The following is a 27,997-nucleotide window of genomic DNA, read 5'->3' on the forward strand; positions in this document are numbered from 1 at the left end:
ACTTTGATCCCTCTGCACCGACCGAAGTCCACACTGACGCCAGCGGCCACGCATCGGTGCTGTTCTCGCCCAGCAGCAGAATGGTACCGAGTGCGTGATAGCTTATGCTAGCCGCCTGCTGTCACCTTCTGAGAGGAATTACTCCATCACCGAGCGTGAGTGCTTGGCTTTAGTGTGAGCTGTCGCCAAGTTCCGGCCATATTTGCACGGCCGCACGTTTTGGGTCATTACAGACCACCATGCCCTCTGCTGGCTGTCTTCCCTCCGGGACCCGACAGGACGACTTGGTCGCTGGGCTTTGCGGCTGCAGGAATTTTCTTTTATTGTCATCTACAAGTCTGGACGTCTGCACAAGGACGCTGACTGCCTCTCTCGTCATCCCGTGGATCCTCCTGTTCCTGTTGCACATGATCCGGAGACCTGCGTGTTGGCTTTCACTGACATGGGCGACATGCGCGCTGAACAACATCGCGACGAGTCCTTGCAGGCCATCATCGCCGGAGTGCAATCTGGCAGTACCGACGGCCCGTGCCGCATGTTCGTGCTGCACGACAGCATCCTTTACCGCCACAACATCTACGGTCCGTCGTTCTCGAACAACTTCACGATGCACCAACGGCGGGACACCTTGGAGTTTTGCGCACATACAACGGCGTACGGCGCCGGTTCCTCTAGCCGGGACTCTACCGCCATGTGCGTCGTTATGTCGCAACTTGCGAATTGTGTCAGCGCCGGAAAAAACCTCCCCTGCCACCTGTCGGCCGACTCCATCCAATTGAAGTTCCCTCTGAAGCTTTCTATCGCGTAGGCCTTGACCTGCTTGGCCCTTTTCCGACGATGACTAGAGGGAATAAGTGGATCGCCGTCGCTACCGATTACGCGACACGCTACGCGATAACCAAGGCGTTGCCGACTAGTTGCGCAACTGACGTCGCAGATTTTCTCCTCCATGACGTCATCCTCCACCACGGTGCACCTCGACAGTTACTTACCGACCGCGGCCGCTCGTTCTGGTCTCGAGTTGTTGACGACCTCCTCCGCTCTTGTGCCACAGAGCATAAGCTGTCCACCGCCTACCACCCACAAACGAACGGTCTTACGGAACGTCTTAATCGAACACTCACAGAGATGATGTCGATGTACGTCTCCAATGATCACCGCGACTGGGACGCCACGCTGGCCTACGTCACATTCGCGTATAACTCGTCCAGACATGACACCACAGGATATTCACACCCTTTTATCTTTTGTATGGTCGCGACCCTACATTGCCATTTGACACCATCCTACCTTCTGTGCCACGTGTTACAACTGAGTACGCTCGTGAAGTCATCGATCGCGCTCACATGGCGCGTCAAGTCGCCCGATCGCTTCTGTTGGCATCTCAGGATATACAAAAAGAGCGGTACGATCGGCGCCATCGCGATGTTAAGTTCGCCCCAGGTGCTTGGGTGCTCCTCTGGTCACCATGTCGTCGTGTCGGTCTCTCCCAGAAGCTTCTCTCTCGCTACACAGGGCCTTATGAAGTCCGACGTCAAGTTAACGACGTCAATTACGAGATCTCGCCGTTACAGTTTGATCCGTCCTCAAGTACGCCGCAGTTGACATGGTGCACGTTTCGCGGTTGAAGCCATACTTCGCTCGCAGTTCTTCGCCTGACATGCACCGAGACGGCGCTTCAGCACCCGGGGGTCCTGTTATCACACTAAACATTTTAACACCCTTAAGGGTGTAGATCAGTTTGTCGCCAGACGGAGAGCCTAAGGGTGCTGTTTCCTACACCCTACAGTTGGGGTGCTATTATAGCAACCTAAAGAAGGGTGTCCAGCAAAAATTATGAAGGGTGTTAGGGTGTTAGTTCTCATTACCACCCATTTTCATAGGTGTTGAGAGGGTGTACACCCTTTTATTTCTACAGTATACGGAAGGCAGGTTCAGCTCTACATGCCTTGAGTTACGACTATATAGAGCGATCCACGCATAACTCGTATGTGCCAGAAGGTTCAACTTCAGCTACCAAACACAGCGTCTGATAGCCAAGCTTGAAGCTTCGATAGGCATATACACAACATTTATACGTGTGGATCACAATATATATTAGTAATTCAGGATTCAGGGCCAAACTTGTCTTCACTGCACAAATGCAACCTAGCAAACTATAACTTCGGAGCCTGTATATCTACATCAATGGTTATTACGATTTACATATCCATATACAATGTAATACAGACCAGCAAGACATATATGATACTCCATTTTCAAGGAAATTAAATATATTTATTCCATGCTAGAATACATAACTACAAAATACATATATAACAACCTAAACATGGAACCCCTAAATACATTTGTAAGTACATGAAAATTTACATTTCATACAAAAATCTGTTTTTTTTTTTCAATATAACTAATCAAATCTGTCCTATATACAGGGTTGAGTTTCAGTTAACTTGGGACAAACTTTAAAAATATGCAAATGCTACGTAGCTGGACACAACCAGAGTAATGTTGTTTGCTGTCGCTTGGACATACTCAGACTATTTTTTGTATTCCGCCTAATTAGATAATTAGACTTAATTGTTTATTCAACTTCTGAATTATTTTAATTAGATGACAAGTGTGAATTAGAAAATTGTATAGAGCAACATGAGAAACTCCCGATACAGCTTTCTGTTGCTCAATACGTGCAGCACAAAAGTGTTTTTCCGAGCGTGAAAGATGCCCGCGAATACACATAAAGTTCCTCGAGCGGCCAGTCGGACGACAATTTTGCGTGTATTTGCGGGCTTCTTTCACGATCGGAAAAACAATTTTATGTTGCACGTATGGAGCAACAGAAAGCTGCATTGGGAGTTTCTAATGTTGCTCTACAATTTACTCATTGACACTTTTCATCTAATTATAATAATTGAGAAATTAAATAAACAATTAGGTCTAATTATCTAATTAGGCGGAATACAAAAAATATTCGGAGTATCTCCAAGCGACGGCAAACAACATTACCTTAGTTCTGTCCAGCTACGTAGCATTTGCATATATTTAAGGTTTAGCTTAAGTTAGCTGAAACAGTATATATGGTTACAGTAAAACAGCCCGAGTTTGGTGCCACTTAAAGGAATATATTTTCAATATTAAATTTCAGGTACAAAAATTCAAGTTTTGGTTTGCAAAGGTCAATTAGGGAAGTACATGAAATGCAGAGCAAGCACACAAGAAACACAGCTGTTATTTTGTACACCAATGTCATGGCGAATCATTGTGAAAAGCTGATTTGGAAAGTCGATATAAAGTTTGACTGGCCCACATTTTTGATATGCTGAAACAACGTATGTTTCACACATGAACTTGCTTTAAATAAGGTTTGATCCAGGGGCATCGAGATGAATTTTCGCTCCTCAACAAGGTTCCTTGAGCAAGAAAATTTTTTCCCGCCTAAATAATTTGTTTCAAGCATAAATAGAGTTCTTTGAGCTAAAAATGCTGCGTAGCAGATTTTCCAATTGCAATTCTGGTTTTCTTAAATTTTGTGATGCGAAGGCACTGCATGGTCTGTTATAAAATATGTTGCTTGAAAATGCTTTTTTTTCTACTACAAGACAAAAGCCTAAATATGCCTCATTCATTACTGTTTAGGTGCGAAGTGCCGTATCAATGGGGGCCTTATAAAAACAAACCACTGTCCATTAAGGTACTCTACTGGCCACATGCGGACGAAGTTAAAATACATTGCCAATTTCTAAATTATTTGTACTTGGTGTGATAATGGAAGATTAGGCCTTGTAGCACATGAGTACATAAATGAGCAAATAACGTCTATTAAATAAGCCATACTCTGGTTACTGAATGAAGCTTCAAATGTGTGAGTTCACATTTTTTAAACACAGGCCATCATGCATCAGCCAGTCATGCATAAATAAATGTTAAACATCACGCTTAATATTCTCCAACAATAAATGATTGTATCAAACAGTATAAAAGTATTAAACAGCATATATTAGTTGATTCAAATTAGAATAAAGTGTACACATTTGAGTTGCAAAATTGTAATTTATGCAGGAAATCACCTGTATCTTTCATAAAAGCGAGAATACTGTTCACGGTTAACCACAAGGAACAGGGACTCCATGGTCTGAGCATCTTGACCATAAGTGCAGGAGATGGCTGTGCTGGAATCCTGCTTCCTGCATTAGCAAAATAAGGACAGAATCAAGAGAGTTGACTACATTTCATTACGATCCTATATACTGCGGGGAATTTGATAAGGCAACAAGCTTCGAAAAACAACACTCCTAATTATTGTGACCGAACACAAGGCACAGCTTAATTGGGCATGACAAATTAAACGTAGGCAAAATTTCCAGTTTTGAAATTTAGAAACTGTGATCACTAAGTCATCATGAATACAATATGGCATAAAAGCAAAAATGAATATACTGTAGCCTTTTCACTATAGAAAAATAAGAGCATAAAATGTCAAGACTCTACCAACGACATCTCTCAGCAATGGGCATTTCTCCACGAGCATGGATCTGACCGCAATATAAAACTCACAATATAAAATCTGCAATGTAGTTGTGCATTACACTTCAGAAGCACTGTAGCCGAAGACTTCATGAGAGAAGACACAATAAGACTGCTATGCTCAAGGCATGAGAAAATAATTGTTTTTAACGAAACATTTATACACTACGAGACGAAGAGCACTATTGTACAGAGAGAGTGCACAACAGACGAAAATGAAAAAAAAACTCAATTGCATTCTCATCTGCCCTGCATTAAAGTAGCAAAGCAGTACTTGCATCTAGCCCAACAATGTCTAACTCTCCACTGCAGCCTATAAGGCCTTTTCTGTATACTTAATTATATTTATTTACTGTATATTTCTTTACTGACTGAGTAAGAATCAGTGTTTCAGCACATTTCCCTTGAAAATATAGAACGTCCTGCCAACAATTTTTTGCCTTTGTTAGCTAGGCAATACGCTGACAAGTACTATTCCCTTATTTATACTTACAATCCTTCCTGATGGTCCGAATTCCTACTTCGTGCTGTAAACAGTGACGTACGTCCTTCTATTCAGTTTATGTTCGCTTCCTACAATTTACGTGCTCCTTCATATTGTAGCTGCTCAACTAGAGCCAAAAATTTCCTGCTGTCTCCTAAAAGCACCATCTTTATTGGATAACATATCCAATGTTTCCCCCTCACTGTGGGGTAGTTTATTTAAGGGCTGCCCTATTTACTACACTGCAGTGCCACAACTATTTCTCATCCTGTGTTGCCACTACATGCACGAGTCACAATGGCTGCAAATTGGCTCCCCGCCCCACCCTCTCTGATTCCAAGTCACTCTCTCTCCTAAATGTACATTTTGCCGCCTGGAGAATATACAAAAGCATTGCATCCACGTGAAAAGTGCTCCTGTTAATCTTTTTTTCTCTTCTCCTGTAACAGCTGTGTTAAATCAAACATGCTCACGATTTCCAAGAGCAACCCAATTAAACGAAATAGGCACATGGTTTACTGAAAACAGGTTTTCAACTACCATAAGAAGCCACGGTTTCTTGCAATTTCTTGAATTCCCTTGTAGTCTAGATAGCAATCAAGCGCATTGTAATTATGATACTGCTTTAAAAAATCAAGAACAGCCGAAATTTTAAGGTGGTGATAATTATGTGAGAATTGAAGGTAGAGGAGTTTGATGCAATGAGCAAATAAGAAGAGCATTGCAGAGGGTAAACAAATATTCCTTTCCAGCAAATACATTGGTAGGAGCAGGTTAACTTGAAATGAGCACTGAATGCACAATACAGAATATGATGCTGAAATGCCCGAATCTCTGAATATCTTTGCACAAAAGAAAAACTTCATTATGAAAGGAAATGATGAAATTGCAAGTATATACTTCGGAGTCGTCATATCTGCAATGTGCACTGTACCATCGGCAATATATAAAAACTGCACACACAACTGCAAAAAATATCAACCTAAGGCTACCAAAGGAGCCTCACAGTATTAAATGGAAACTTGGTTTCGAATATTAGACTACACGCCTATATCTACTTACAATGTTGTCTTGTCTGAAGGCAAACATACGTGGCTTGCCCCTGATGGGTTTCTGATGGAGAGCACAAATGCTCGGAATTGTGAGGCTGTCATCTGGATGACCTGCAAGAAATGATATTTTAAGTTCCGCATAAACAGATGCTACCAGAACGACAGACAAGATCACTGGCAATAAAGCTGATTTTGGTTGGCAAAATAAAAATCAAAGTGTGGACTCGGTACAGCTTACTGAGAAAAAAAAAAAACCTCATACCACAGATGTTGCAGTGAAAGTTTATTGCATTGAAATTTCCACACACATATACGCTTGCCTGCTCATACACTGTTGCCAGTGCTGTGCCAGCGGTATTTCCATTGTTTAATATTTCTTTTAGTGCTCTCTAAGTTTATTACCAGCTATGAAAGTGGCTAAGTTGAATGTAATGACTAATCTTAGTGCCACATTGCAAATCTATACTCGATCACACTAGTGACATGTGCTACTATGCTGGCTATAAATAGTGTGAATGAAGCAAATTTGATTAATTATTGTGTTTCCTTGCCAATTGTGTCCAAACAGCACCAGTGAGTCATACAATTCAGTGGCAACTCCGTGGTAAATGCAAGAGTTATGCGTTAGAATGTCGCAACTCCTTGCAGGTCTCACATCCATTATTTAAACCATGTTCACCACATTGCAAAGTGTTGTTCAACAAGTCACTTTACTCAAGTCCTGCCCTTTCGAGGAGCGAAGTCTTACACACACACGCACACCTGCACCACATGACTCGCTGTCAACAATTTACACACACATAAGCTTTTTTTTACACTTTGACACTCCAATTGAGAAATCATAAAAACAAATTTATGGGACTAACTGCAACCTTCTCAATTAAACCTACTGCTCAATCAAACACCTTCTCGAGTGCGAGGGCATGCCTTATAAATTCCATTTTTACGAACTATAATTGGGCTATAGGGGACAATTTTCGAAGGGCATGCGAACCACCCTGAGAAACCTAAATCTTAGCACTTCATATCTTCAAATTATTAAAAGCTGCTGAAACCAATTGCTACATACGCGGAACATCGCAAATAACCAGCTATTCACAATTTAAGCAGTTGTCTCCTTGAATTCCGGAGTGTTGTGTGTCAAAACAACAATTTGATTAAGGGGCACGCGAAGGCGGGCGACAGGATTGATTCTGACCCCCAGGGGCTTTTCAACGTGCCCCCAATGCACGGGACACGGGCGTTTTCGCATTTGTTGGCAAAACATTTTTTGTGTGGGCGAAAAGCGGCGGCAGCATTTCGCCCGCCGCCGCCTCCATAAGCAGTTGCCTACTTCAAGGAAATGTGGGCTAACGCAAGGTACACGTTTTTACGACCGAAATTAGTGAAATCGTGAAACACACTTTCCGGGTTTCCGATTCATGTATTTATGCTGTTGATGAAACGTTTACTTGACAATAACAGTCAAGGAAGTTGATTCATCAGGGTAGAGGAGGGAAAAAGGACAAAACTTACACCTTCCACTGCTCTTCCGGCGCCTCCATATATCCCAGGGTGGCTTCCAGCGTGGCTCGACACCAAACTCGATTTTCAGGGCGGGGACAGCCGCTGCACTAATTTTGAAGAGGCAGAGAGGGCACCTCAGGAAGATCGTGAACGCTGTCTTTTGGAAGGAATGGACTGTCTCGCCAAGAATGTAAAGCGGATGGATCCAAGGGGTGCTAAAGACAGTCTGAAACGTGTTGTGAAGTTCTTTAAAAACAATGAATTGTGCGTTTTACAGGCAGATAAGGTAGGCGGTTTCGTTGTCTTACCCAAAACCATGTACTAAGAAAAAGCTGCTGTGGCTGTCAATAAGAATTTCTTTTGCGTGAAGAAAGGCAAGGCAAGAGTAAAAAGTAAAGCCGTGGAACTTTGCAAGAGCCTAGATCTTCTTAAGCTCGCCCGAGATATCACAAACAGTGATAGTGCTGCGCTGAACGTTTTCTTTAGCGTTAAAACGCATAAACCCGATGCCCCATTACGTATCATTGTGAACGAACGGGGCACGTGGCAGCAGTAAGTAAGTTTCTGCTTAAAACCCTAAATAACCTCGTGATAACTGATCCGTTCCTCACGAAAAGTTCCGCTGATGTAGTGAACTTTCTTGAAGGCAACAATGATATTGGTTTCGCGTTTTCTGTCGACGTGGAAGATCTCTTTATCGCGGTGCCCCATAGTGAACTGTTTCTCGCAGTTAAAGAATGCATTGATGAAAATGGTGCGGTTGCGTTCCAAAATGGCGCCGGCATGTCTGTAGAAAACCTTCTAGCCCTTTTGGAATTTTACCTCCAGTCCACTTTTATCAAATTTGACGACCAGACTTATCTTCAAAAGAAAGGCATCTGTATTGGTTCATGTATCGCGCCTGTGTTGTGTCATATCTTTTTATCAACCGTCGATCGCTCTTTACACGATCGTTTTAATTCTTCTTACAGTGACAAGGTCCTTAAAGTTTTTCGTTATGTGGACGACTTCTTAGTTCTGTTTAACAAGTGCTCATCCTCGTATGAGCATGCGCTGAAGTGTGTTCTAGAAGATTTTAGAAATCATGGAAAAGGGCTAACCTTCACCTTTGAACGTCCAGACGAAAATAAGCTTCAGTTTTTAGATTTGCGATTGACGTTCAACGAAAGGCATGTTTGCTGGGCGTATTCTCCGCGTGCACAACAAGAGCTCCTTGCGTACAATTCAGCTCACTCAAAAACGGTAAAGAGAGGCATCGCAACTCTCGGTTTAGATTCAGCACTTCGGAAGTCGTGCATTCACAAGGTGCAGGATAGTTTTAACCTTCAATTGGGGAGGCTGTTTTCAGCCGGCTTCCCTGGTTCGGTCGTCTTGTCGGTGGCTGAGACGCTTCTTAAGAAGATAAAGCACCGTTGCAACCCAGATGCCGCGAAGCCCCTGGTGGGCTTCCAGAGGCCAGAAGTGGTGCCGTACATACACAAGGTCACACATAGCCTGAAAAAAGTGGCTAGCCGGTTCTACGTGCCGTTGGCTTTCTCGGTCCCCCAGAAGCTAGCTCAGCTTAGCCGTCGCACCACCTGTGCCGAGGAAAAGGGAGGCTGTAAAAAGAACCATGAACGACGTTTCGGTCAGTGTGCCAACAACGTTGTGTACGAGATTCCCCTTACCTGCGGCAAAGTATATATCGGCCAGACAGGGCGCTGCCTCAATGACCGGCTCAGGGAACACGCAAGAAATCTAATTAACAAGGAGAGAAGTCATCTTGTCGACCACTGCATGATCTGCCCGAATTGTGAACCACGTTTCCGATTTGCAAAAATTGTAGGCAGAAGCAGACAAAAAACGGCGCGTGAAACGTTGGAAGCAATTTTAATCAGAAAGGCAGGTGAAGAGTGTGTCAGCGACACTTCTATTGCGCTGTATAAAGCTGAAATTGATTTTCTTTCGCGATATGTTTGATGTTTCCGGGGGGTTGTTGTGACGATGCGCCGGCACAGCCTGTTGGTATATATAGCTGGAGATCGGCCTTCAATAAATCAGTTGTCAGTTTGCGCCTGTGCTCGTCTGGCCTTATCTTGTGTTGTGTGGTTTTGCGCTTTTGACAATGGTTCCTATGTTTGAAGAGGTTTATTGCGTGTAAAACTACCGACCTTATGCAATACACACCCACATGTGGGTGTGTATTGTAGTTTTACGCGCGTGTGCTTGTGTGCACACAAGCACACGCGCGCTCACGCACGCACATAGACAAAGCGTTCACAAAACACGCACGGACGTACGCACACGCGCGCGCACAGAGACCCGCATACAAGCACGCGCGCACGGCAAAGTACTCACAAAACACGCACGCACGCACATACATACATAGCACTCACAAAACACGCACGAACGCACGCGCAAGCACATAGAGACCCGCATACAAGCACGCGCGCACACGTAAAACGCTCGCAAAGCAGCAACGCGCGCGCGCACACATATGCAAAGCACTCACACAACAGGCACGCGCGCACATACAAAGCGCTCACAAAACACGCACGAACGCACGCACGCGCAAGCACATAGAGACCCGCATATAAGCACGCGCGGATACGCAAAACGCTCACAATACAGCAACGCGCGTGCGCACGCACACATACAAAATACTCAAAAACGTTCACGCACGCACATACAAAGCGCTCAGAAAGAATGCACGGACGCACGCACATGCAAAGCGCTTACAAAACACGTACGCGCGCGCTCACAGACACACAAACGGAGAGAGAAAGATAGCCCAAAACACGCTGAAGGAAGGCGCCCGGCAAGCAGCAGCAGCAGCAATACGCGAGCGCGCCAAGGAGAGCCAGTATTGCGCCGGTACTTTCGAAAGGCGAAGCCAGTCGTCCCTTCTTTTTCTACGCGATACAAAACGAACGATAGTGTTATAAGCCGGCTGAACTCGCAAGAACACCACATTTCCGATAGTTCAAGCGCTCAGAAACAAAGCGGGATTATGCAGGTGCACCACGCCCGACGTGGCCAAAGAAACATTTGTCACAAGGTGGCAGTCGAGGTAGCCATCTTTCCATAGTACTGCGTGCAACTGCTTTTGCGCTTACATTAGTGAATTATGCTATGGGATCACAATGAGATACTTCTACAGCCAACAATAACACTTAATCAAATAAAGAAACACCAAATGAACGGACACTTGCCTGAAACTTTCCATACTGACAGTAGTATACCGACCGCCGACACCGGGCACGTTGCAACTGCTCATATCCGCCTCCGTGGATCCACCTTCCAGCGCGTGCCAAGGCTTTTAGTTGAGGTGGGGCACGATTATTACACACCGCACGGACCACGTCTCTGATTAGACCGCACATAAAACCAATCACACGTTTAAAATTATTTCCCAGAGCGCCATACGCGTACACGTATACATGTTTATCTTTCACCGGTGGCCGCTTTCCACCGGCTAAGAAATGTTTAACGTTATCGCTCGGCGCAGGACGCGCCTGTATCGGAAGTTTCTAGAACGTTATCGATGCTTCTTTCCGTTGCCTGTTTTCACCGACGCTTATGTTATCTGATTGTATGACCGACGCGAATTATCTAGAACTTTCTGGAAGACACGTGGGCATCAGGGATTAATCTGGAACCTTCGATGACTCAGGTATAAACGCCGACGCGTTTCGCCGCTGATCAGATTTTCGACGATCGCCGACTGTGTTCGCCGCTATCGTTGTGCTTTGCGTGTACCTTGATTTTGTGGGCACAGGTTCGCCCAATAAACAACCAGTTTCGTCGTACACAGTTTTACGACTGTTTTCTTCACTGTCACTGCTACGTGACATCTGCGGGTGTGCTGGCGGCGGCGGTGGTGGTGGACGACGGAACTGCGGCGTCACGGGGCCATGGCGACGGGCAATGGCGGCGTAGGTCAGCGCTTCCGGCTGGGGTTGCGGCGATGGCGGCTGCACATCGGGAACTCCAAGTGAGCGCTGAACTTCGTATTTGACGACGTCGGCGATAGATGCCACGTGAGGCTGCGACCTGGGAAAGAGCTTATGCAGCTCCTCGCGAACGACCGCTCTGATAGGCTCGCGCAGGTCGTCGGGGCCTAGCGCTTGAGCGTCGGCGTAGTTGGTCAAGGCACGGCGGTTGTATTGCCTGACGCGCATTTCAAGCGTCTTCTCGATCGTTGTATAGCCTCGGAAAGAAATTCGGCGACAGTCTTGGGCGGGTTGCGCATCAATCCGGCGAATAGTTGCTCTTTGACACCCCGCATCAAGAACCAAACTTTCTTTTCTTCAGACATGTCGGGGTCGGCGTGGCGGAAGAGGCGAGTCATCTCCTCCGTGAAGATCGCGATGTTCTCGTTCGGCAATTGCACTCTGGTTTCTAAGAGAACCTCTCCTTTCGTACGACACTCGTGAAGGTCCTCACGAAGCTCTCACGAAAAAGGTCCCACGTAACCAGGGTGGTTGGTCTCTCTGTTCTCAAACCAGGTCCGAGCCGCGTCATCCAACGAAAAATAGAGATGGCGCAGCTTGTCGTCGTCGCTCCATTTGTTGAACGTCGCGGTCCGCTCGTATGTCTCCAGCCAGGTTTCAGGGTCTTCAGCCGATGATCCACGGAAGGTCGGTGGCTCCCGAGGTTGTTGCAGCAGGATGGGGGACGCTGGGGCGGCCATTGGGGTCGTTGACTTGGCCTTGATCGCTGTGGTCTTCTCGCAAAGAAGTCCGCACTCCGGCAGAAGTCCTTGCTGCCTACGGCTAGCTCGCTGGTCCTTGGCGACGTTGGCGTTGTCCTCCGGTTTCGGGCTTGGATCGCGGCTTTGCGGGGGCGTTCGCTGCATGAACGCACTAGCACCTCCACCAGATGTCACGTAGCAGTGACAGTGAAGAAAACAGTCGTAAAACTGTGTACGACGAAACTGGTTGTTTATTGGGCGAACCTGTGCCCACAAAAGCAAGGTACACTCAAAGCACAACGATAGCGGGGAACACAGTCGGCGATCGTCTAAAATCTGAGCAGCGGCAAAACGCGTCGGCTTTTATACCTGAGTCATCGAAGGTTCCAGATTAATCCCTGATGCCCGCGTGTCTTCCAGAAAGTTCTAGATAATTCGCGTCGGTCATACAATCAGATAACATAAGCGTCGGAGAAAACAGGCAGCGGAAAGAAGCATCGATAACGTTCTAGAAACTTCCGATACAGGCACGTCCTGCGCCGAGCGATAACGTTTAACATTTGTTAGCCGGTGGAAAGTGGCCACCGGTGAAAGATAAACATGTATACGTGTCAATACACTCTGTACAGACTGCATATTAATCTAGTCTGATTGCCTTTTTAAGATAATCGTTAAGAAGCGTGAGGTCTCGAGATGTGTATCTTTTTGTCATTTTCATTATGCAGTCTTGTGAAGCTCACTTCTCACACTATTGCCTGTGTGCCTATATTGTTCACTCTAATCGGTCACACTTATTACGTATTGCATACGTACTTCATCTCCAAAAATTAGCATACAAACAAAATTTTCTTCTTTATTAGGTAGCTGCTTAATCCCTAGACGCAGTATGAGAAGGTAATTCTTCAAGCACATAACAGAACATTTACCTTTCAATTTGACAAGTTCAATATGCACCCCAAGTGCAGGTTGGCTTCAGGTTGGAAGCTGGTCTCTTTTGTATGTTTCAGAGACATGCGGTGGTAGCGCAAACTGCTAAATTGTAACAATCTGCCCAGTGCAGTAGTTGCAAGCCACCACGACAGTGAAGCTGAACGCTCAGCGTTGACCGTTACATTGGCACTTCTTTTTCTGCGTACAGTCGTTGCAAGCCGCCACAGTGCAGCCGTACGCCGAGCGTTCGCCTTTACATTGGCAGTTTTTTCTCCGTGTCTCTGCCCTTCACCAGTTGACGTTGGATAAAGCTTGTTCTTTGCTATCACTTATCTGAAATGCAAACAATCCTTTTTACCTTCTCTTACTTATTACTTGTCAGCTGCCTAATACACAAGCTTCCGGTGACATGGTAACAGTGCTGACTACTGCCCAGAACTGATGTTTCCGTCTGTGGTTTGTGGTACCACATGCTCACTACCTCGAATTTCCTGTGATGTCACAAGGAAGCTGGCTTCATGCTCAAGCTGCCCTGCACTTAGTGGAAATATTCAAATAATCACATTTTATTTAATAATTTGTTGTGCTTTTAGCAAATTCAGTTTTCATAGACTGAATAATGTGCACTAGATGGTGTATAAAAATGTTTTCTACCACTTAGAGACATGGTTTATGCAAATTTAAATGCTTTACGCATGTCATCGCGTTTATTGAGTTAGGCATATCTCGCTGAAGCCGTTCTAAAAATTTCGAATATCTTTACTGCAACTGATTTACGGCTACTTCACACAAGTGTATGATTCTTACATGTAACACATGCATATTCTGTGCAGCAGTACTGCTTCAGCAATGCTTCAGCCACTTTTTGGGTGGCGTTCTAATACCCACAAGGACGTCGCCCAAAAAGAAGCTTTGCACCACAAAGGTATGAATGCAATTCTAAGTATGTGTGGCAAGGCAGCAAGTTGAAATCTTCGTTTTGATTGTGGGTCATTTGAAGTCAAATTCTTGTGACTGACTGCATCATGCTATCTCGCCCAGGTACAATTCATAAGGCTATTCTATTATTGCATTTTTCCTCCTTTAGGCTTGAAGCAAGGGAGATATCAAGAACACGGGACATATCAAGACCACATTATAGTCACTGCTTGCTTGTGGCTTCTGAGGACATGAAAGGGCATGACAAGTAAAGCACTTACAAAACACGTACGCGCGCGCTAACACACACCACACACACACACACAAACGGAGAGAGAAAGCCCAAACACGCTGAAGGAAGGCGTCCGGCAAGCAGCAGCAGCAGCAATACGCGAGCGCGCCAAGGAGAGCCAATATTGCGCCGGTACTTTCGAAAGGCGAAACCAGTCGTCACTTCTTTTTCTACGCTATACAAAACGAACGACCGTGTTATAAGCCGGCTGAACTCGCAAGAACACCACATTTCCGATAGTTCAAGCGCTCAGAAACAAAGCGGGATTATGCAGGCGCACCACGCCCGACGTGGCCAAAGAAACGTTTGTCACAAGGGGGCAGTCGAGGTAGCCATCTTGCCATAGTACTGGGTGCAACTGCTTTTGCGCTTACATTAGTGAATTATGCTATGGGATCACAATGAGATACTTCTACAGCCAACAATAACACTTAATCAAATAAAGAAACACCAAATGAACGGACACTTGCCTGAAACTTTCCATACTGACAGTAGTATACCGACCGCCGACACCGGGCACGTTGCAACTGCTCGTATCTGCTTCCGTGGATCCACCTTCCAGCGCGTGCCAAGGCTTTTAGTTGAGGTGGGGCACGATTATTACACACCGCACGGACCACGTCTCTGATTAGACCGCACATAAAACCAATCACACGTTTAAAATTATTTCCCAGAGCGCGAGACAATCTTTTGAAGCAAGAGCCAATGAGGTGACGAAGCAGCTTCCGCCTTCCCGCCCTGCCGCGCGACGGGTTGTCTAGGCAACGGTACAGAGTCGTAGCGTCAGTTCCGGTCGCTTTTCATTCGGGAGGGCGCAGCCGCGTAAATCGCGCTGCGCCGAACTCAGTGGAACTATAAAAATTATCTGCCGCTGCCCGTTTATTCTCGCAGGTTTGCTTGTTGGCGTGGCCGCCTGCTTGCTGCCACTTCGTTGTGGTCTCTAGCTGTACCGGTGAGCTGGGAGTTGCGAATACGTTTCGTGTCGAGCTTTACGTTTTTTTGGACAATTTCTGGGCTGCATGACTGTGAGTGCAGCGCACAAATCGTGACCGTGAGCGAGCTGATCAGCGCGCTTCTATAGGTACGATCAAAATACCGGTTGCGTCCGATCAAGGAGACCATGCCAGCTCAAAGCATAAAGTTTCAGCGAGATCGTGGCTCGATAAGAGCGCTACATTATTGGTCGTGCCACGTGTGAGGCGCGAGCATTCAAATCACTCGTGGGCGTCTGCCAAAGGAGTGACAGTTGTGCTCTTCCGCAGTACATGTTTCGGTTTCCCATATTTCCATAGTCCGGAATTCATTACACTGAATCAATAAGCGGCATCAGTTCTTGGCATTCAAAGAACCGTTTATGAACTATATCGATGATGGGCTTCAATAATTAAGCAGGATCGTCTGACTTCGTTGGTACAGAAGTGAATTAGCCTAATTTTTATGCCTGCGTGTCTAATTACTACCTCGAATCGTTTAAAAAGACATCTCACCGGGGTCCGCCACTTTTTGGGGGGCTGTTAAGGGCACCGCTAAAATCCTGAAAAATTTTGCAAGTTGCTTGCGCGTGTTCATTCAACTAGTGCAGTTTGTATTAAAAGTGTCTAATTGCACTGTAGTATCACAGTGAGCCCTAAATTTAATGATTTTTCATGAAATTGCAAGTGACTGTGTGTACTTTTCAAGGTAATACGTTTTGGAGTGCCCGTTATACCAGTGACATCAGTATCTTAGAAAAAAATGCTATACATAGACACATGGCTCATTGCGCGGACGTATACGCGTTCTTATGGCCAGATTTATGCATGCATCCTTGTGTTCAACACTGTCACGACTTTCGGTGGACTAAAGACAGACAGGGACAAGTCGTACGTTTAGGACAAACATTTATAATTGAAAAAACTAACGGCAAAGACAACAGCACGAAACAAACAATATACAGCACGAGTAAATTCTAGAAATTCCCCAGAGTCCTCAGATTTCAAAATTCATAAGTCCAAATATTTACATTAAGTCCCTCGACGTGGCCACGTCACCTCGTCGTCGCGGCTTCCGACGACACGTCGTTGGGCCCGCCGATTCGTCGTAGACTCGAAGTCGCTGTGTCCGACGTTCGGTCCACGGTTGGCCTGGTTCGGGGGTCAAGACGGTGGGGTGACCGAGGCGCCTGGATCGCCCGATCAACTCCGCTAGCCTGCGGATCGTAGCCGCAGGGAATCCGAGAAGCGGCGCCGTCAGCCTGTAGCTGCGGCTTCCGGTGGGACGTCCACTCAGCTCGCGGGTCGTGGCCGCGACAGCTGAAGAACAGCTTCCATCGGGTTGCCGCCGTCTCCGTGATCCAACCGTCCTTTCCGGCCTCCAGCTCCTTCTCCCTGAATGCGTCCCAGAGCGTAGCTGGGCTGCTCTCTTCGGCTACGTGTCTCTTCTCTCGTTGGCCACGTAGCTGCACGCGCACTTTTGCGCTTCTTCTTCTGCTTTCATATAATGTATTCTTTTTATTCGGAAGCTCTTATTTTATACCTTCTTTCTTCTTTATTTCTACCACTGAGTCCTCGTGTCTTCTTGTTCTGTTTTTATCTTCTGCTTTTTCTTCTTTCTTTCTTCCTTCCTTTATTGGCTCATGACATATGCCCACCTTCAAGAGTTTTTCCATTTGAAAAACTGCTTCTTCCTCCTTGTATCGTCGTCTTCATACGTTGTTCCAGCACTAACTCTTGTTCTCTTCCACCATTTTTGTCATTTGCACCACTGGTTATCTTCCCCACACATCACTTCACTTCACTTCAGCAGAACTTCACTTATTCACTGCACTGTACACATCGTCGAGTTCACTATTGAACACAAAAAAGGTCATTGTCGAACACTACTTTATCAAATCCCCGCTATACCACTTGTCTCTGTAGCACCCAGTGGTCCACTGCTTCACACCAACACTTACACCACTTAACCAACATTACTAAACTTACTACATCACTAAACACCGCTCCTATAACACTGCTCACAGTTACTAATGAGCCTTCACATGACTACACTCATCCACTCCGCCACTATATAATCTGCAACAGCGCAAAATACTCTCCGTGGTTTTCGCCGTAAGTCCCTTGTAGAAAAATTCTGCATTTTTACACACCATTATCTGAAGTATGCTCTTGTGATTTCATCTTTCACAATGCTGTCATCATATGAGTCCCTTTAGGAGCACTTTTCTTCTATCCATATTTATGCATGCCGTCGTAACAATCTCAACTCCCAATGCAGCCATTTCTTTCATTTCACCCAACAAATATCTTGGTAACATACATCCGAACCTAAATGCAGGGTACCCTCTGACTCTTTCCGACTAACCTATTTTACGTCCTAAACAGCAGTGGTATTCCCAATCAGCTTAACTACCAATCCGAGCCGCATAAGAATCCGTGTCGTCTCCCTATTGGAATTACATTTGATACCCTCAATATTGTCGAAATGACTTTCTCTTGCGTCGCTGTCGAGACTTCCTACGGTGCCTATTTCCCTTCTTAATTCTTCTCTTTCCTGCGCCTGCACGGTTCCTGCCTGGCTTTGAAATTCTCTTTGATGGACAAAGCTTCCTGAACGCATGCTTGTTGGCGAACCATCTCGCTCTCAGCTGTCTCTTCATCTTCCGTCTGTACTTTCTTGATGCACGCCTTCTTGAGCGATTAGTGTGGCTGCTGGTTTTGTCCTTCAACTCGAACTTGAATAAGTGACTCAACACCTTTTTCTTGTCATGAGGACATACTCGCGATCTGCATTTAAGTACTCGTCGCTCTTGCTCTGGACCTTTGTGACGTTCTTTGTAGTCGTCACATTCAGATGTTCTACGACTGTTCACCCTACAGTTAAAGGCCGCTTTCATGGTTGCTTTGCAATGAGCAATACCATAAAGCACCGCCCATCGCTTCTTTCTTCGTGTCTTCTTCTTGGGTGGTGATTTCTTCTTTTTCTTTTCCTCGAAGCAATTTTTTGATCTGTTCTTTCTCTTTTGCTTCTTTCTTTTCTCTTTCTCTGTTTTCTCCCCTCGCTCTATCCCTCTGTCTGCTGTCATCGCTTCCTCAATGCGCCCTTCTTTCTCGCCACTCTTAAAACTTGTGCACCTGTGGTCGTCTGGATCAGAAACATCTTCCCTGCTGTCCACCAGCCCGTGCTCACTGAGGTTACTGCAATCGAAAATCACCATCTCTTCAAAAGCCTTGCCGCGGTCAAGCACTCTCCCTTCCTGCGCGACATCTCCAATTGCCCTGGTCTCCATACACACTGTGTGCAGCAATGCGCTATTCCCTCTCTCGTCAGTGTCCTTCGTTTCTGGGAACTGTTCGCCCTCATGAGCACGACCCTCTGGCACGTACACTGCACTACCGAAAACACACTCTTCATTCGGGTGTTGTACCCCTTGCTCACCAGTGCAATAGGACTCGGCGGCGCGGTCATCGATAGCCTTATAGTGGCAACTATTCCGTCGCAACAGTTCACTTGTGTGAGACTTCTCTTCAGGTATGCTATGACTGCTATGTACTAGGTTGACTGCTTCTGGCATCTGCTTGCCGAAGTGTCTCAAGTTCTAAAGATCGAGCGGCATGGACACGGTTCATTACATCCTCAATTAGTTTAAGGCCCTGCTCCTTGTTAAGCTTTTTCTCGTGAACCGTAGCTAATATGCTGTCCCAATCCATCTCCAGACCACCAAAAATCTGTGACAGGGCCGGAAATGGTGGAATATCCTGGCAGGCTCGCCAAATTGTCACGACTTTCGGTGGACTAAAGACAGACAGGGACAAGTCGTACGTTTAGGACAAACATTTATAATTGAAAAAACTAACGGCAAAGACAACAGCACGAAACAAACAATATACAGCACGAGTAAATTCTAGAAATTCCCCAGAGTCCTCAGATTTCAAAATTCATAAGTCCAAATATTTACATTAAGTCCCTCGACGTGGCCACGTCACCTCGTCGTCGCGGCTTCCGACGACACGTCGTTGGGCCCGCCGATTCGTCGTAGACTCGAAGTCGCTGTGTCCGACGTTCGGTCCACGGTTGGCCTGGTTCGGGGGTCAAGACGGTGGGGTGACCGAGGCGCCTGGATCGCCCGATCAACTCCGCTAGCCTGCGGATCGTAGCCGCAGGGAATCCGAGAAGCGGCGCCGTCAGCCTGTAGCTGCGGCTTCCGGTGGGACGTCCACTCAGCTCGCGGGTCGTGGCCGCGACAGCTGAAGAACAGCTTCCATCGGGTTGCCGCCGTCTCCGTGATCCAACCGTCCTTTCCGGCCTCCAGCTCCTTCTCCCTGCCTGCGTCCCAGAGCGTAGCTGGGCTGCTCTCTTCGGCTACGTGTCTCTTCTCTCGTTGGCCACGTAGCTGCACGCGCACTTTTGCGCTTCTTCTTCTGCTTTCATATAATGTATTCTTTTTATTCGGAAGCTCTTATTTTATACCTTCTTTCTTCTTTATTTCTACCACTGAGTCCTCGTGTCTTCTTGTTCTGTTTTTATCTTCTGCTTTTTCTTCTTTCTTTCTTCCTTCCTTTATTGGCTCATGACAAACACCCTTCAGACGTCGATTTAACACCCTTCGTTGAGCAACTTCACACTTTATGTGTGGTATACACCCTTATGATAGGGTGTTTTTAACAAAATGGGTGCTAAACGGGTGCGCATGGGGGTGTAAATGCGGAAAACACCCATTTTAACATCCTTAAGGGTGTAAAAATGTTTAGTGTGTACGGAAGGATAGGAGGAAAGAAAAGAAGAAGAAGATCGAGAGACAAAGGCTGCTGCGTGTTGTTGCTGGTCAACCATCTTGACTACACTAACCCTACTTGTGTATATATTGTAAATACATCCAGTCTATACTCCCAACATCCCCGTAACATTATTATTGAAAAACGTTTCCAGAAACTGCTAATCACCAAATTTGGCTCACTTCGGCGCCTTTGTTGCTCCTTTTTATGGTTGTAGTTGATAGAGTAGTCAACAAGGTGCCTGTCTCGGAACCGAGAGAATGGGAGACTTTCGGGAGAGGCGCTTGCAGGCATGTTGTTACCCGCCGCTGAAACCTGACATTGTTTGCTGCATTGCGCTGGTGTTTCCGTTCAGGTTTGCGCTTCTTCATTTTGTTGAAGGTCTGCCAAAGCATTGTTGGTGGTCTTCTCTCACCAGCTCTCGGATTTACACCAGAAGATTGCCCGTAAACACTTCCATTTTAGGTCGTCATTTGGCGTGAGTGATGCATTGAGGCTTGGGTCTGTTGCGTCTAACTTGGCGTTTAGCAACGAGTATGTGTTGTCTACACTGTGTACGGTGGGCGCGAGACAAAGCGTATATTTGCAACCTAGACTGTAATAACACTATTTATCTTTCGTAACAATCAAAACTAAGTCCACAAGGTCCTAATAACACTTAGGAAAAAGGGAGCACAATGCAAAAGTTTTCATCTAAGCTTTACTTATGAGGTGGAGGTATACTGGCCCGTATTTGAGAAAATCGCTGCTTCTCAGCAATATAGGGATGACGAAACGTATTTAGGGTATGAATGTTTAAATCGCCTTCCGTTTGAAAAACCTATAGGACCCGGGCTGAGGTATAAATATAATTTTATACCTCAGTTCTGCGTACAGTTTTTTTACCGTAGAATAGCATGTTAGGCAACTTATGCGAGCTATCATTAAAAAAGAAAAAGAAAAAGCCTGACACAGCCTTATCATCAAAGCTAATGTACCTGCTCCAGTGTTTAAAAGAATATTTTTTTTCTTGTGCCAAATTATCCAGTGACTTATTTTCTCTATTAAAAATTGCTTACCGTCGTTATCTATATATAAGAAGTGGTGTGATTAAGCAAATAACACAAAGCGGACAATGACCTTCTACGAAACCTTTATTTCTCACGGTCCCTACATAAAACATTGTTCACGAAGCCGTAAACGAATCACAATGCTGTTCTATGTAAATACATTCACAGAAATTATCTCCAGTGAGCATTACCACCACTGCGCATTATTGCACAGTGGTCAAATGTGTTTCCTGTGCAGTCATTTTTCTTATTCGCCTTCATAAAATAGTAGTCATTTGACGGCTCTACTTAGAACATTGTCTATCGCTTAAGCTTGGTCTGTGAGAGGACACTTTGGGACATGTCATTGTCCCCACTGCTGCTGGTAAACGATGACGCACTATTTCCGGAGGCCCCTTCTAGGCTTGAAGTTGCACCTCTGCTGATGCCAGAAGAAAGACCTGAATTTCCGCTGCCACTGCCATATGAGGTGTACTCGTACTTGGTCGTGCTGGTGCTACTCACAGGGCTCGTCCGGATGCCGCCAGTTGCAGAAATGCCGGCACCGGAGGTGGTTCCTCTAATTGAACGAGTCCCGGACATAAACATGCTTGTCTCCTGGTTTACTGGCAGCGAGTTGACTATCGTGCTACCGGCGCTACCAGGCTGGCGAGATAGAAGGACGCTTCCATCAGGAGCATGAACAAAATACTGTGAACTGCTGCCTCCCATCATGGGTATACCACTTAGGCCAGAAGACCCCACAAGTCCAATTGATGGAGAGCTCGGAACGTACGAAGTGAAGCCGAAAGCTCCACGTTGGACGCCTATTGGGCTAGTAGTACCGACAGACAGTCCCGGAACAATCGCTGATACGCCTGGATGATGACGCCACACTTTTAGCTGCCAACGTGTTCCAGGTGCTTCATGACCTTCGACAACATAGTGTGGGTGCCCGCCTATTGTAGAACCTCCCATTAAATATGGATGCGAAGAGGTTGCGCTTGATACAAAACCAGTAGAGACCGGAATGGCAGTTGTGTAAGAACCGGTAGAGAAAGGTACCATTAACCCTGTTTGGCCGAGATTGCTTCCCAAAAGGCTATTGGATGAAGAGGCAAACTGGCCGTTAACGAATACTCCTGGAGTGGAAGTTACTCGAGTACCACTGGTGAACAGTGGATGAAGGGAAGTTGTGCTATATAAAGGAAGTTGCGTGCCACTCGGTACTCCTGGCACATTTCTTAGCCCTAGTAGTGTTGGTGACGATAATGATTGGACCCTCTGCTCCGTAACTTGGTACCCCTGATGCAGAAGGTGTAATTGAAGATGATAACGGTTGTTCACCGGAGGAAAAAGTACTTGATGTTAAGTGCGTTTCTGAGGTTGGATGACGTGTCAAGGCTGAAGCATATATGCGTGGATGAGTTACAGTTTTTGTTACCACTGTTTCTTTTGTTCCCACTGTTGTCTTTCGCGGTCCGCCTGCGGGGACCATGGCGTCAGCAATTTCCTTTAGGAAGCTCGGAGTTTCGTCTGATGGTGATTGACTTTCCGAAAAAGTGCTATATCGGTCAAACGGACTAATAGCCCCTGAAGTAGCCAAGGGTAAATGCGACCTCATACTGCTTTGTGGTTCCTGCGATCCTAGCAAAAGGTGGGTAAGTGTGTCGTAGGCACTACTTTCTGTTGGTTGGCGGAGCCCGCGAAGGAATGCCAGTGTCTTTACGGTGGAGTCCAAAGGTGTTCTGCTATTTCCGGAAAGCCCGATTGATTCTGGGCTTATTCCGGCTATTCCAGCTAAATATTGTGCGGCAATATCGTTTGGATTGCTGATGGCATTGCGGAGCAACGAAATCATTCTTGTGGCCCCATCTGGTCCACTTTCATCTGACTCCATGCTATTTATTGATGAACCAAATATTCCGGCTGGTCGTCTATTAAATATGATCTGCTTTAGAATAGTATTATATATTGACGAGCTTGGTCTCTTACCGAACAATTTCAATAAAAGGGACGGGTGTGTCCTACGAGATCTTAATAATCTGCCGAGCACAGTTTTTGATGCAGAAGTACTCTTTAAGAGGGGGTACAATGGATTGCTTGGGTCGCTTAACAGTGAAGGCAGTCGTCCTTCGTGCAGTACCACATCGTTTTTGTGCACAAGCTGTCCGTCAGGTGTTAATGTGTATTGACGAGGATGTGCAAGAAAGTCCGAAATTGAGAAGTCAGAGTGCCTAGCATTAGTATATGTAGAAATGCTACTTGACAGAGGGTCACTAACTGGCAAAAGCGTGCCGTCTGGTGATTGAACGTAACGGACACCCGTTTTTCCGCTATTAACTCCAATAAGAGTACTCAGTATGCTTCTGCTCGAGGAACTTCCACCGTAACCAGGAAAACCTGGGTATGACGGGCTTGAAGAAATGCCATAAGGAGCGAAAGAAGATGCAGGGTATATTCCTGACCCTGTGCCGTATGAAGCAAAAGGTACTAGAGGACTACCAGGGTAGTATGGCCATGAACTTCCTGGAATCGGGCCACTGGGATAAACAGGCCATGGGCTACCATAAGTCATACCATACGGACCTCCGTAAAAGCTGCCGTAAGGAGCAGCAAAAGTTGCAGCGTTAGGACTGCTGAAAGGGAATCCGTAAGGGTCACTTCCCAGAAGTGAGAACAAACTACTCAATTGCCCTGGTTGAGTGGACGATGATGAGTCGCTTTGGAGTAGAAGACGCTCTAACGGAGACCCTCCTAGAGGAGATGAGGTTTCACTGGTGAGGAGACTGGTGAGTATTTTGCTTGTGTTGGATCCCTGTGAAAATTTATTGCTCGACAAAAGATTTCTTAAGACTGCGATTCTTGTGAGCCTTCGAATTATATCAGTCATCCTTGTAGATCCTGGATACCCATACATTGCACTACCCACAGGACGAAGGGGAAGAGTGTTAAGAATTTTCTGTAAGGATTCTGGGAGGACTGGGAGCTGCGGATTAGGGTAGCCAAGTTTATGGTACAAGATATCGGGATCGACAGCTTGAATGTACGGAGGGAAAATTCCAGTTTTGCGTCCGAGTACCCATTTCCACTTTCGTCCAAGTCCTGCAGTATATCCAGGCACTTCGACCTCTACACCGCTTCCTGTAACGCCGACTGCCGGAGCGCCGTGATGGGGCATTCTAGTACCCGAATGTAACAGGTTCAATCGAGTACTAATTCTCGAGGCACTGTGGGTAGTTCTAGAAGTCTGTGCAGAGGACGCAGGGGCATTGCTCAGACGAACAGGTGCTCCCTGTGAAGGGAAAGGCGCTAGGACTGGTGGGACGTTGCTACTACCTAAAATGGAGGCGCCGGGAATTGTGGCTCTATGCACCCCGATGGTTGTCGACACTCCAGGGCCACCCGGAGCTCCGGGAAGAGTAGTTATGCCCCCGGTGCCGAGCGTAGGTAAGGTAACGCTCGTGCCAGCATTCAGACCACCTGGATGAGTGCCGGCTGCACCGGTGTGACCCACTAAGTTGACGCTCTTGGTGGTAGTAACCTTCGTTTTGGTAATAGTTGTGGCACCACCTTTAGCCACATGGTGTGTTGCTCCTCCCTCGACTGCAACGCGAGATCCTTCCGTTTGACCAACAGTAGATATCAAGCCACCATTTGTGCTTCCGCCCGATGGAAGGCTTGGCTGGATCGAAAACGGGTCAATGTCATCGGGTAGAGTTTTGGTAACTGTGGCTATCGTCTTCGTCGTGCTCCCGCCGGTCAAAGTCTTCACGGCCGCTGCGTTCACTGTTTTTACCATGCCTTCGTCACCATCGGAATGTGAAACTGTTTTTGTAGCATGTACAGTCTTGGTGAATCCTTCAACTCCGGGACCATCGAAGGAACTGGTGGTGTGCACAGTTCGCGCTGCAAAGAAGAACAAGGTCTTTCAGAAAGGCAGTGAATGGCCACACAACCTTTGGGTCACTTTCACTTATGCTTTAGATAGCAGAGCCTGTCATTTGGACACGATACTAGAAAAAATCTTGAAGCTAGAATCTGCCACCAAGATGCAAGTTTTAGATGTTCAAAACAATAGCCTTGTATTTTGCTTGAGGAATTACGCATGTATGCTACATGTCAGTAGGATTTTTGTTACTAAATGCCACTCAAAAATTGTTTCAAATTTATTTTTTAGTTATAATACTTGAAAACTTTAAACTAATGCATTTAACTTATGCGGGTGCAGTTATTTCCTTGGAAAGATGCATAGCCAAGACAGCCGACCGTTTTTGCGTGATGCACTTGAAATACACCTTATTTTTAAAATTTCTGTAGCTTAACTTGGTAAGGGTATGTAATGCATGAAGACACTGCACTGAAATTATTTCTTTAATAAATTACATTACACAAACCAGCACATACTGCAGGTGATAAAATTCTTCGTTACGCCTAGTAAAACGTCTCTTTGCTATGAACTACGGCACAGTTCGGGCTGTACTAGTTATCACACTTCTGCAAGTCGTTGCATGAGTACAAAGTGCGATTCCAAAATTTTCACACACGTTACTGATTGAGCGACCCACATAGTAAGAGAGTGGACTGCTACTGGCTAGTAGCACTCAACGAAAACTGATAACACCAATTCATCCCAATTATAACTTAAGAAATACCCACCATCATCTAGCCAACCCAAGATAGTTCTTTGGATATTATGGAAGATCTACAGTTTTTACAGGACACTGTAGGGCGCTTCACATCTAATACTAACTACCGGTCAATAAAACGCATCAGCGCCATTCACAATGACCAATATGTAGACTCATTGGATGTGTATGTGATGAGCTGCAGCGCAACTGCAGTAGCATCTTAGTCACAATTCAGGTTAACATCTCTACAGTAGGGAATAATTATATTTCATTTCGCAAACATAAGTACTGCGACTGCATCCACAATTTTACAGACCCCGAAAATTGTAGACGTTACTGTACAGAAATGCATATGAATGACATGTTTATTTGTGTCATGCCGATAGAGGTTCGTGCTGTTCACAATGATATTACATATTGCTAGCTGCGCTGTCAGAGTTTAGGCCAGAGACGTTAGGTCAGAATGTATCCACCGAAGTATCCCAAGGTTCTGAAGTCGGAATAAATGTAATGGTTTATAATACCTGATAAAAATGGGTGTGTGGCAGTAATTACGTCGATCAGTGTTCTCAATGAGGTACTTGTGCAATTATAAAGTGTATGTATATTTATTTTTATCATCCGCCGCTAATTGCAGACCAGTGGCCGGACCACCCAATGTACCACACAAAAGACTACGGTGGCGTGATCAAATCACGCCGTTCTGAATAAGGGAAGAAGAGCCACATATTTCCGTGCTTGCTGTATTAAATCCGTGATAACGGAAATTATGATGAATTCATTGAAAGGAGATTTGTGAACAAAGGTTAGCGTATGAACTTTCGCCGGTTAAAATAAAAGGTTTAAAATATTCTGTAGCAATACTATAAAAACTAAGTATTCTTATGAACGACCGGCTAAGTACCCTAGAAACGACGCTCCGTCACGCCGCTGCCACCTTGGGCGACATATAAAGCTTTCCTTTAGTAGCACTTAGAAGCGTCCTAAAGCCTAGCAATATTCAAGCAAAGCGTTTCTAAAGTTACTCACATAGTTTTGTAATGAATGCACCTTCGCCTGTGAGAGAAATTGCCTCGCAATATTCTGTTCTTTTTTTTCTTCGTTTCGGCACTGTTATTACCGCCACACTGAAGTCATACGTTGCAAGTGCAGGCGTCAATGCGAAGCAGTCAGCGAAACCGACTTTCGTGCTCAAGTCCTCAGTCGAATGTCAATTCTCCTTCTGTTTGCCGTTATTCTCTATTTCACTTATACCTTTAAAAGTCTGTTGAATTTACTTAACCCCAAGCACGTTATCTTGGGCGAAGAAATTATTAACTAATGATGGGAATGCTGTTAAGTGGTGTTGCATTCACACCGCAGAAATATTCTATGAAATCAAGAAAACAGTAATGCTTGTAATTCTATCCCTACAGTTAACAATGAACGCATTTTGAGCAATTTTCCGATTTAATAACACTTACCTAACACAGCCAGAAACACTAGGCACCAAGGGAAAGAAGCCATGACCCGCCTCTGCCTACGGTCTGTCTTCTGACTGAGCCAGAACGCGAGCGCAAGCCCTTATGGGTCGCTGTTGCTCGCACGCGCCATGTAGACACAGACTGGCCTTGCAGTTCTTCGCCGACAATTTTGGGACCGTATTGTCCTTCATCTTCGAAGAAAAGAACAAGATCCGAAATGCGTCGAGTCTTGTGACAGAGTGCCCATCCCCCTCCTCTTTTTGTGATAGAACAAAGAAATAATTTTCAGAAAGATGTCCACAATCTGTCTTTGCGTGGGTAAAGCGTTGCCTCCATTGTCATGCATTCTTTTGTCTTTTGACGAACAGGTAACCGATCTTCTACTTGCTATGGTACGTCAGCGGCAGTCCTCTGCGCCATGCCGTAGGTTCTCGCCCTGGGGCGAGGCTCGCAAAAGGTCAGCTTCTAGGTCTTCAACCGCCTATAGGAAAGCCTTGACATTAACCTACGGCTGCATCACAAGGAGTCTACGGCCGAGAGAGCTCCACTATACGTCACGATGATGCGTGTCTGGTTTTCCCACACTTAATGTTTACAAAATATGTGGGAATACTTCACGGGAGATTCGAGTCGCAGATAATACTATAATTTTTTTATTGAACAAAGTTCCACTTGCTGCTGCCGCGATGACAAATTGGATACTCAGCGACGTCACCTGTACGAGGTACCCATTCTAGCACGTTGACATTT

At 45.8% G+C, this 27,997-nt stretch overlaps 1 protein-coding gene across 1 annotated transcript; it reads right to left on the reverse strand.

Annotated features, from left to right (window-relative positions):
* Positions 1-21,242: 21,242 nt before the first annotated feature.
* Positions 21,243-27,404, reverse strand: LOC119444670 (uncharacterized). Its single transcript, XM_049663521.1, has 2 exons — positions 27,248-27,404; positions 21,243-25,062 (listed from the first exon to the last, which is right to left on the reverse strand). Exons 1-2 carry the CDS (start codon positions 27,288-27,290, stop codon positions 22,352-22,354), a joined length of 2,754 nt encoding a protein of 917 aa, XP_049519478.1. The 5' UTR covers positions 27,291-27,404; the 3' UTR covers positions 21,243-22,351.
* Positions 27,405-27,997: the final 593 nt, after the last annotated feature.

Source organism: Dermacentor silvarum, chromosome 3, assembly GCF_013339745.2.
Source record: "Dermacentor silvarum isolate Dsil-2018 chromosome 3, BIME_Dsil_1.4, whole genome shotgun sequence".
NCBI classification, from domain to species: Eukaryota; Metazoa; Arthropoda; class Arachnida; order Ixodida; family Ixodidae; genus Dermacentor; species Dermacentor silvarum.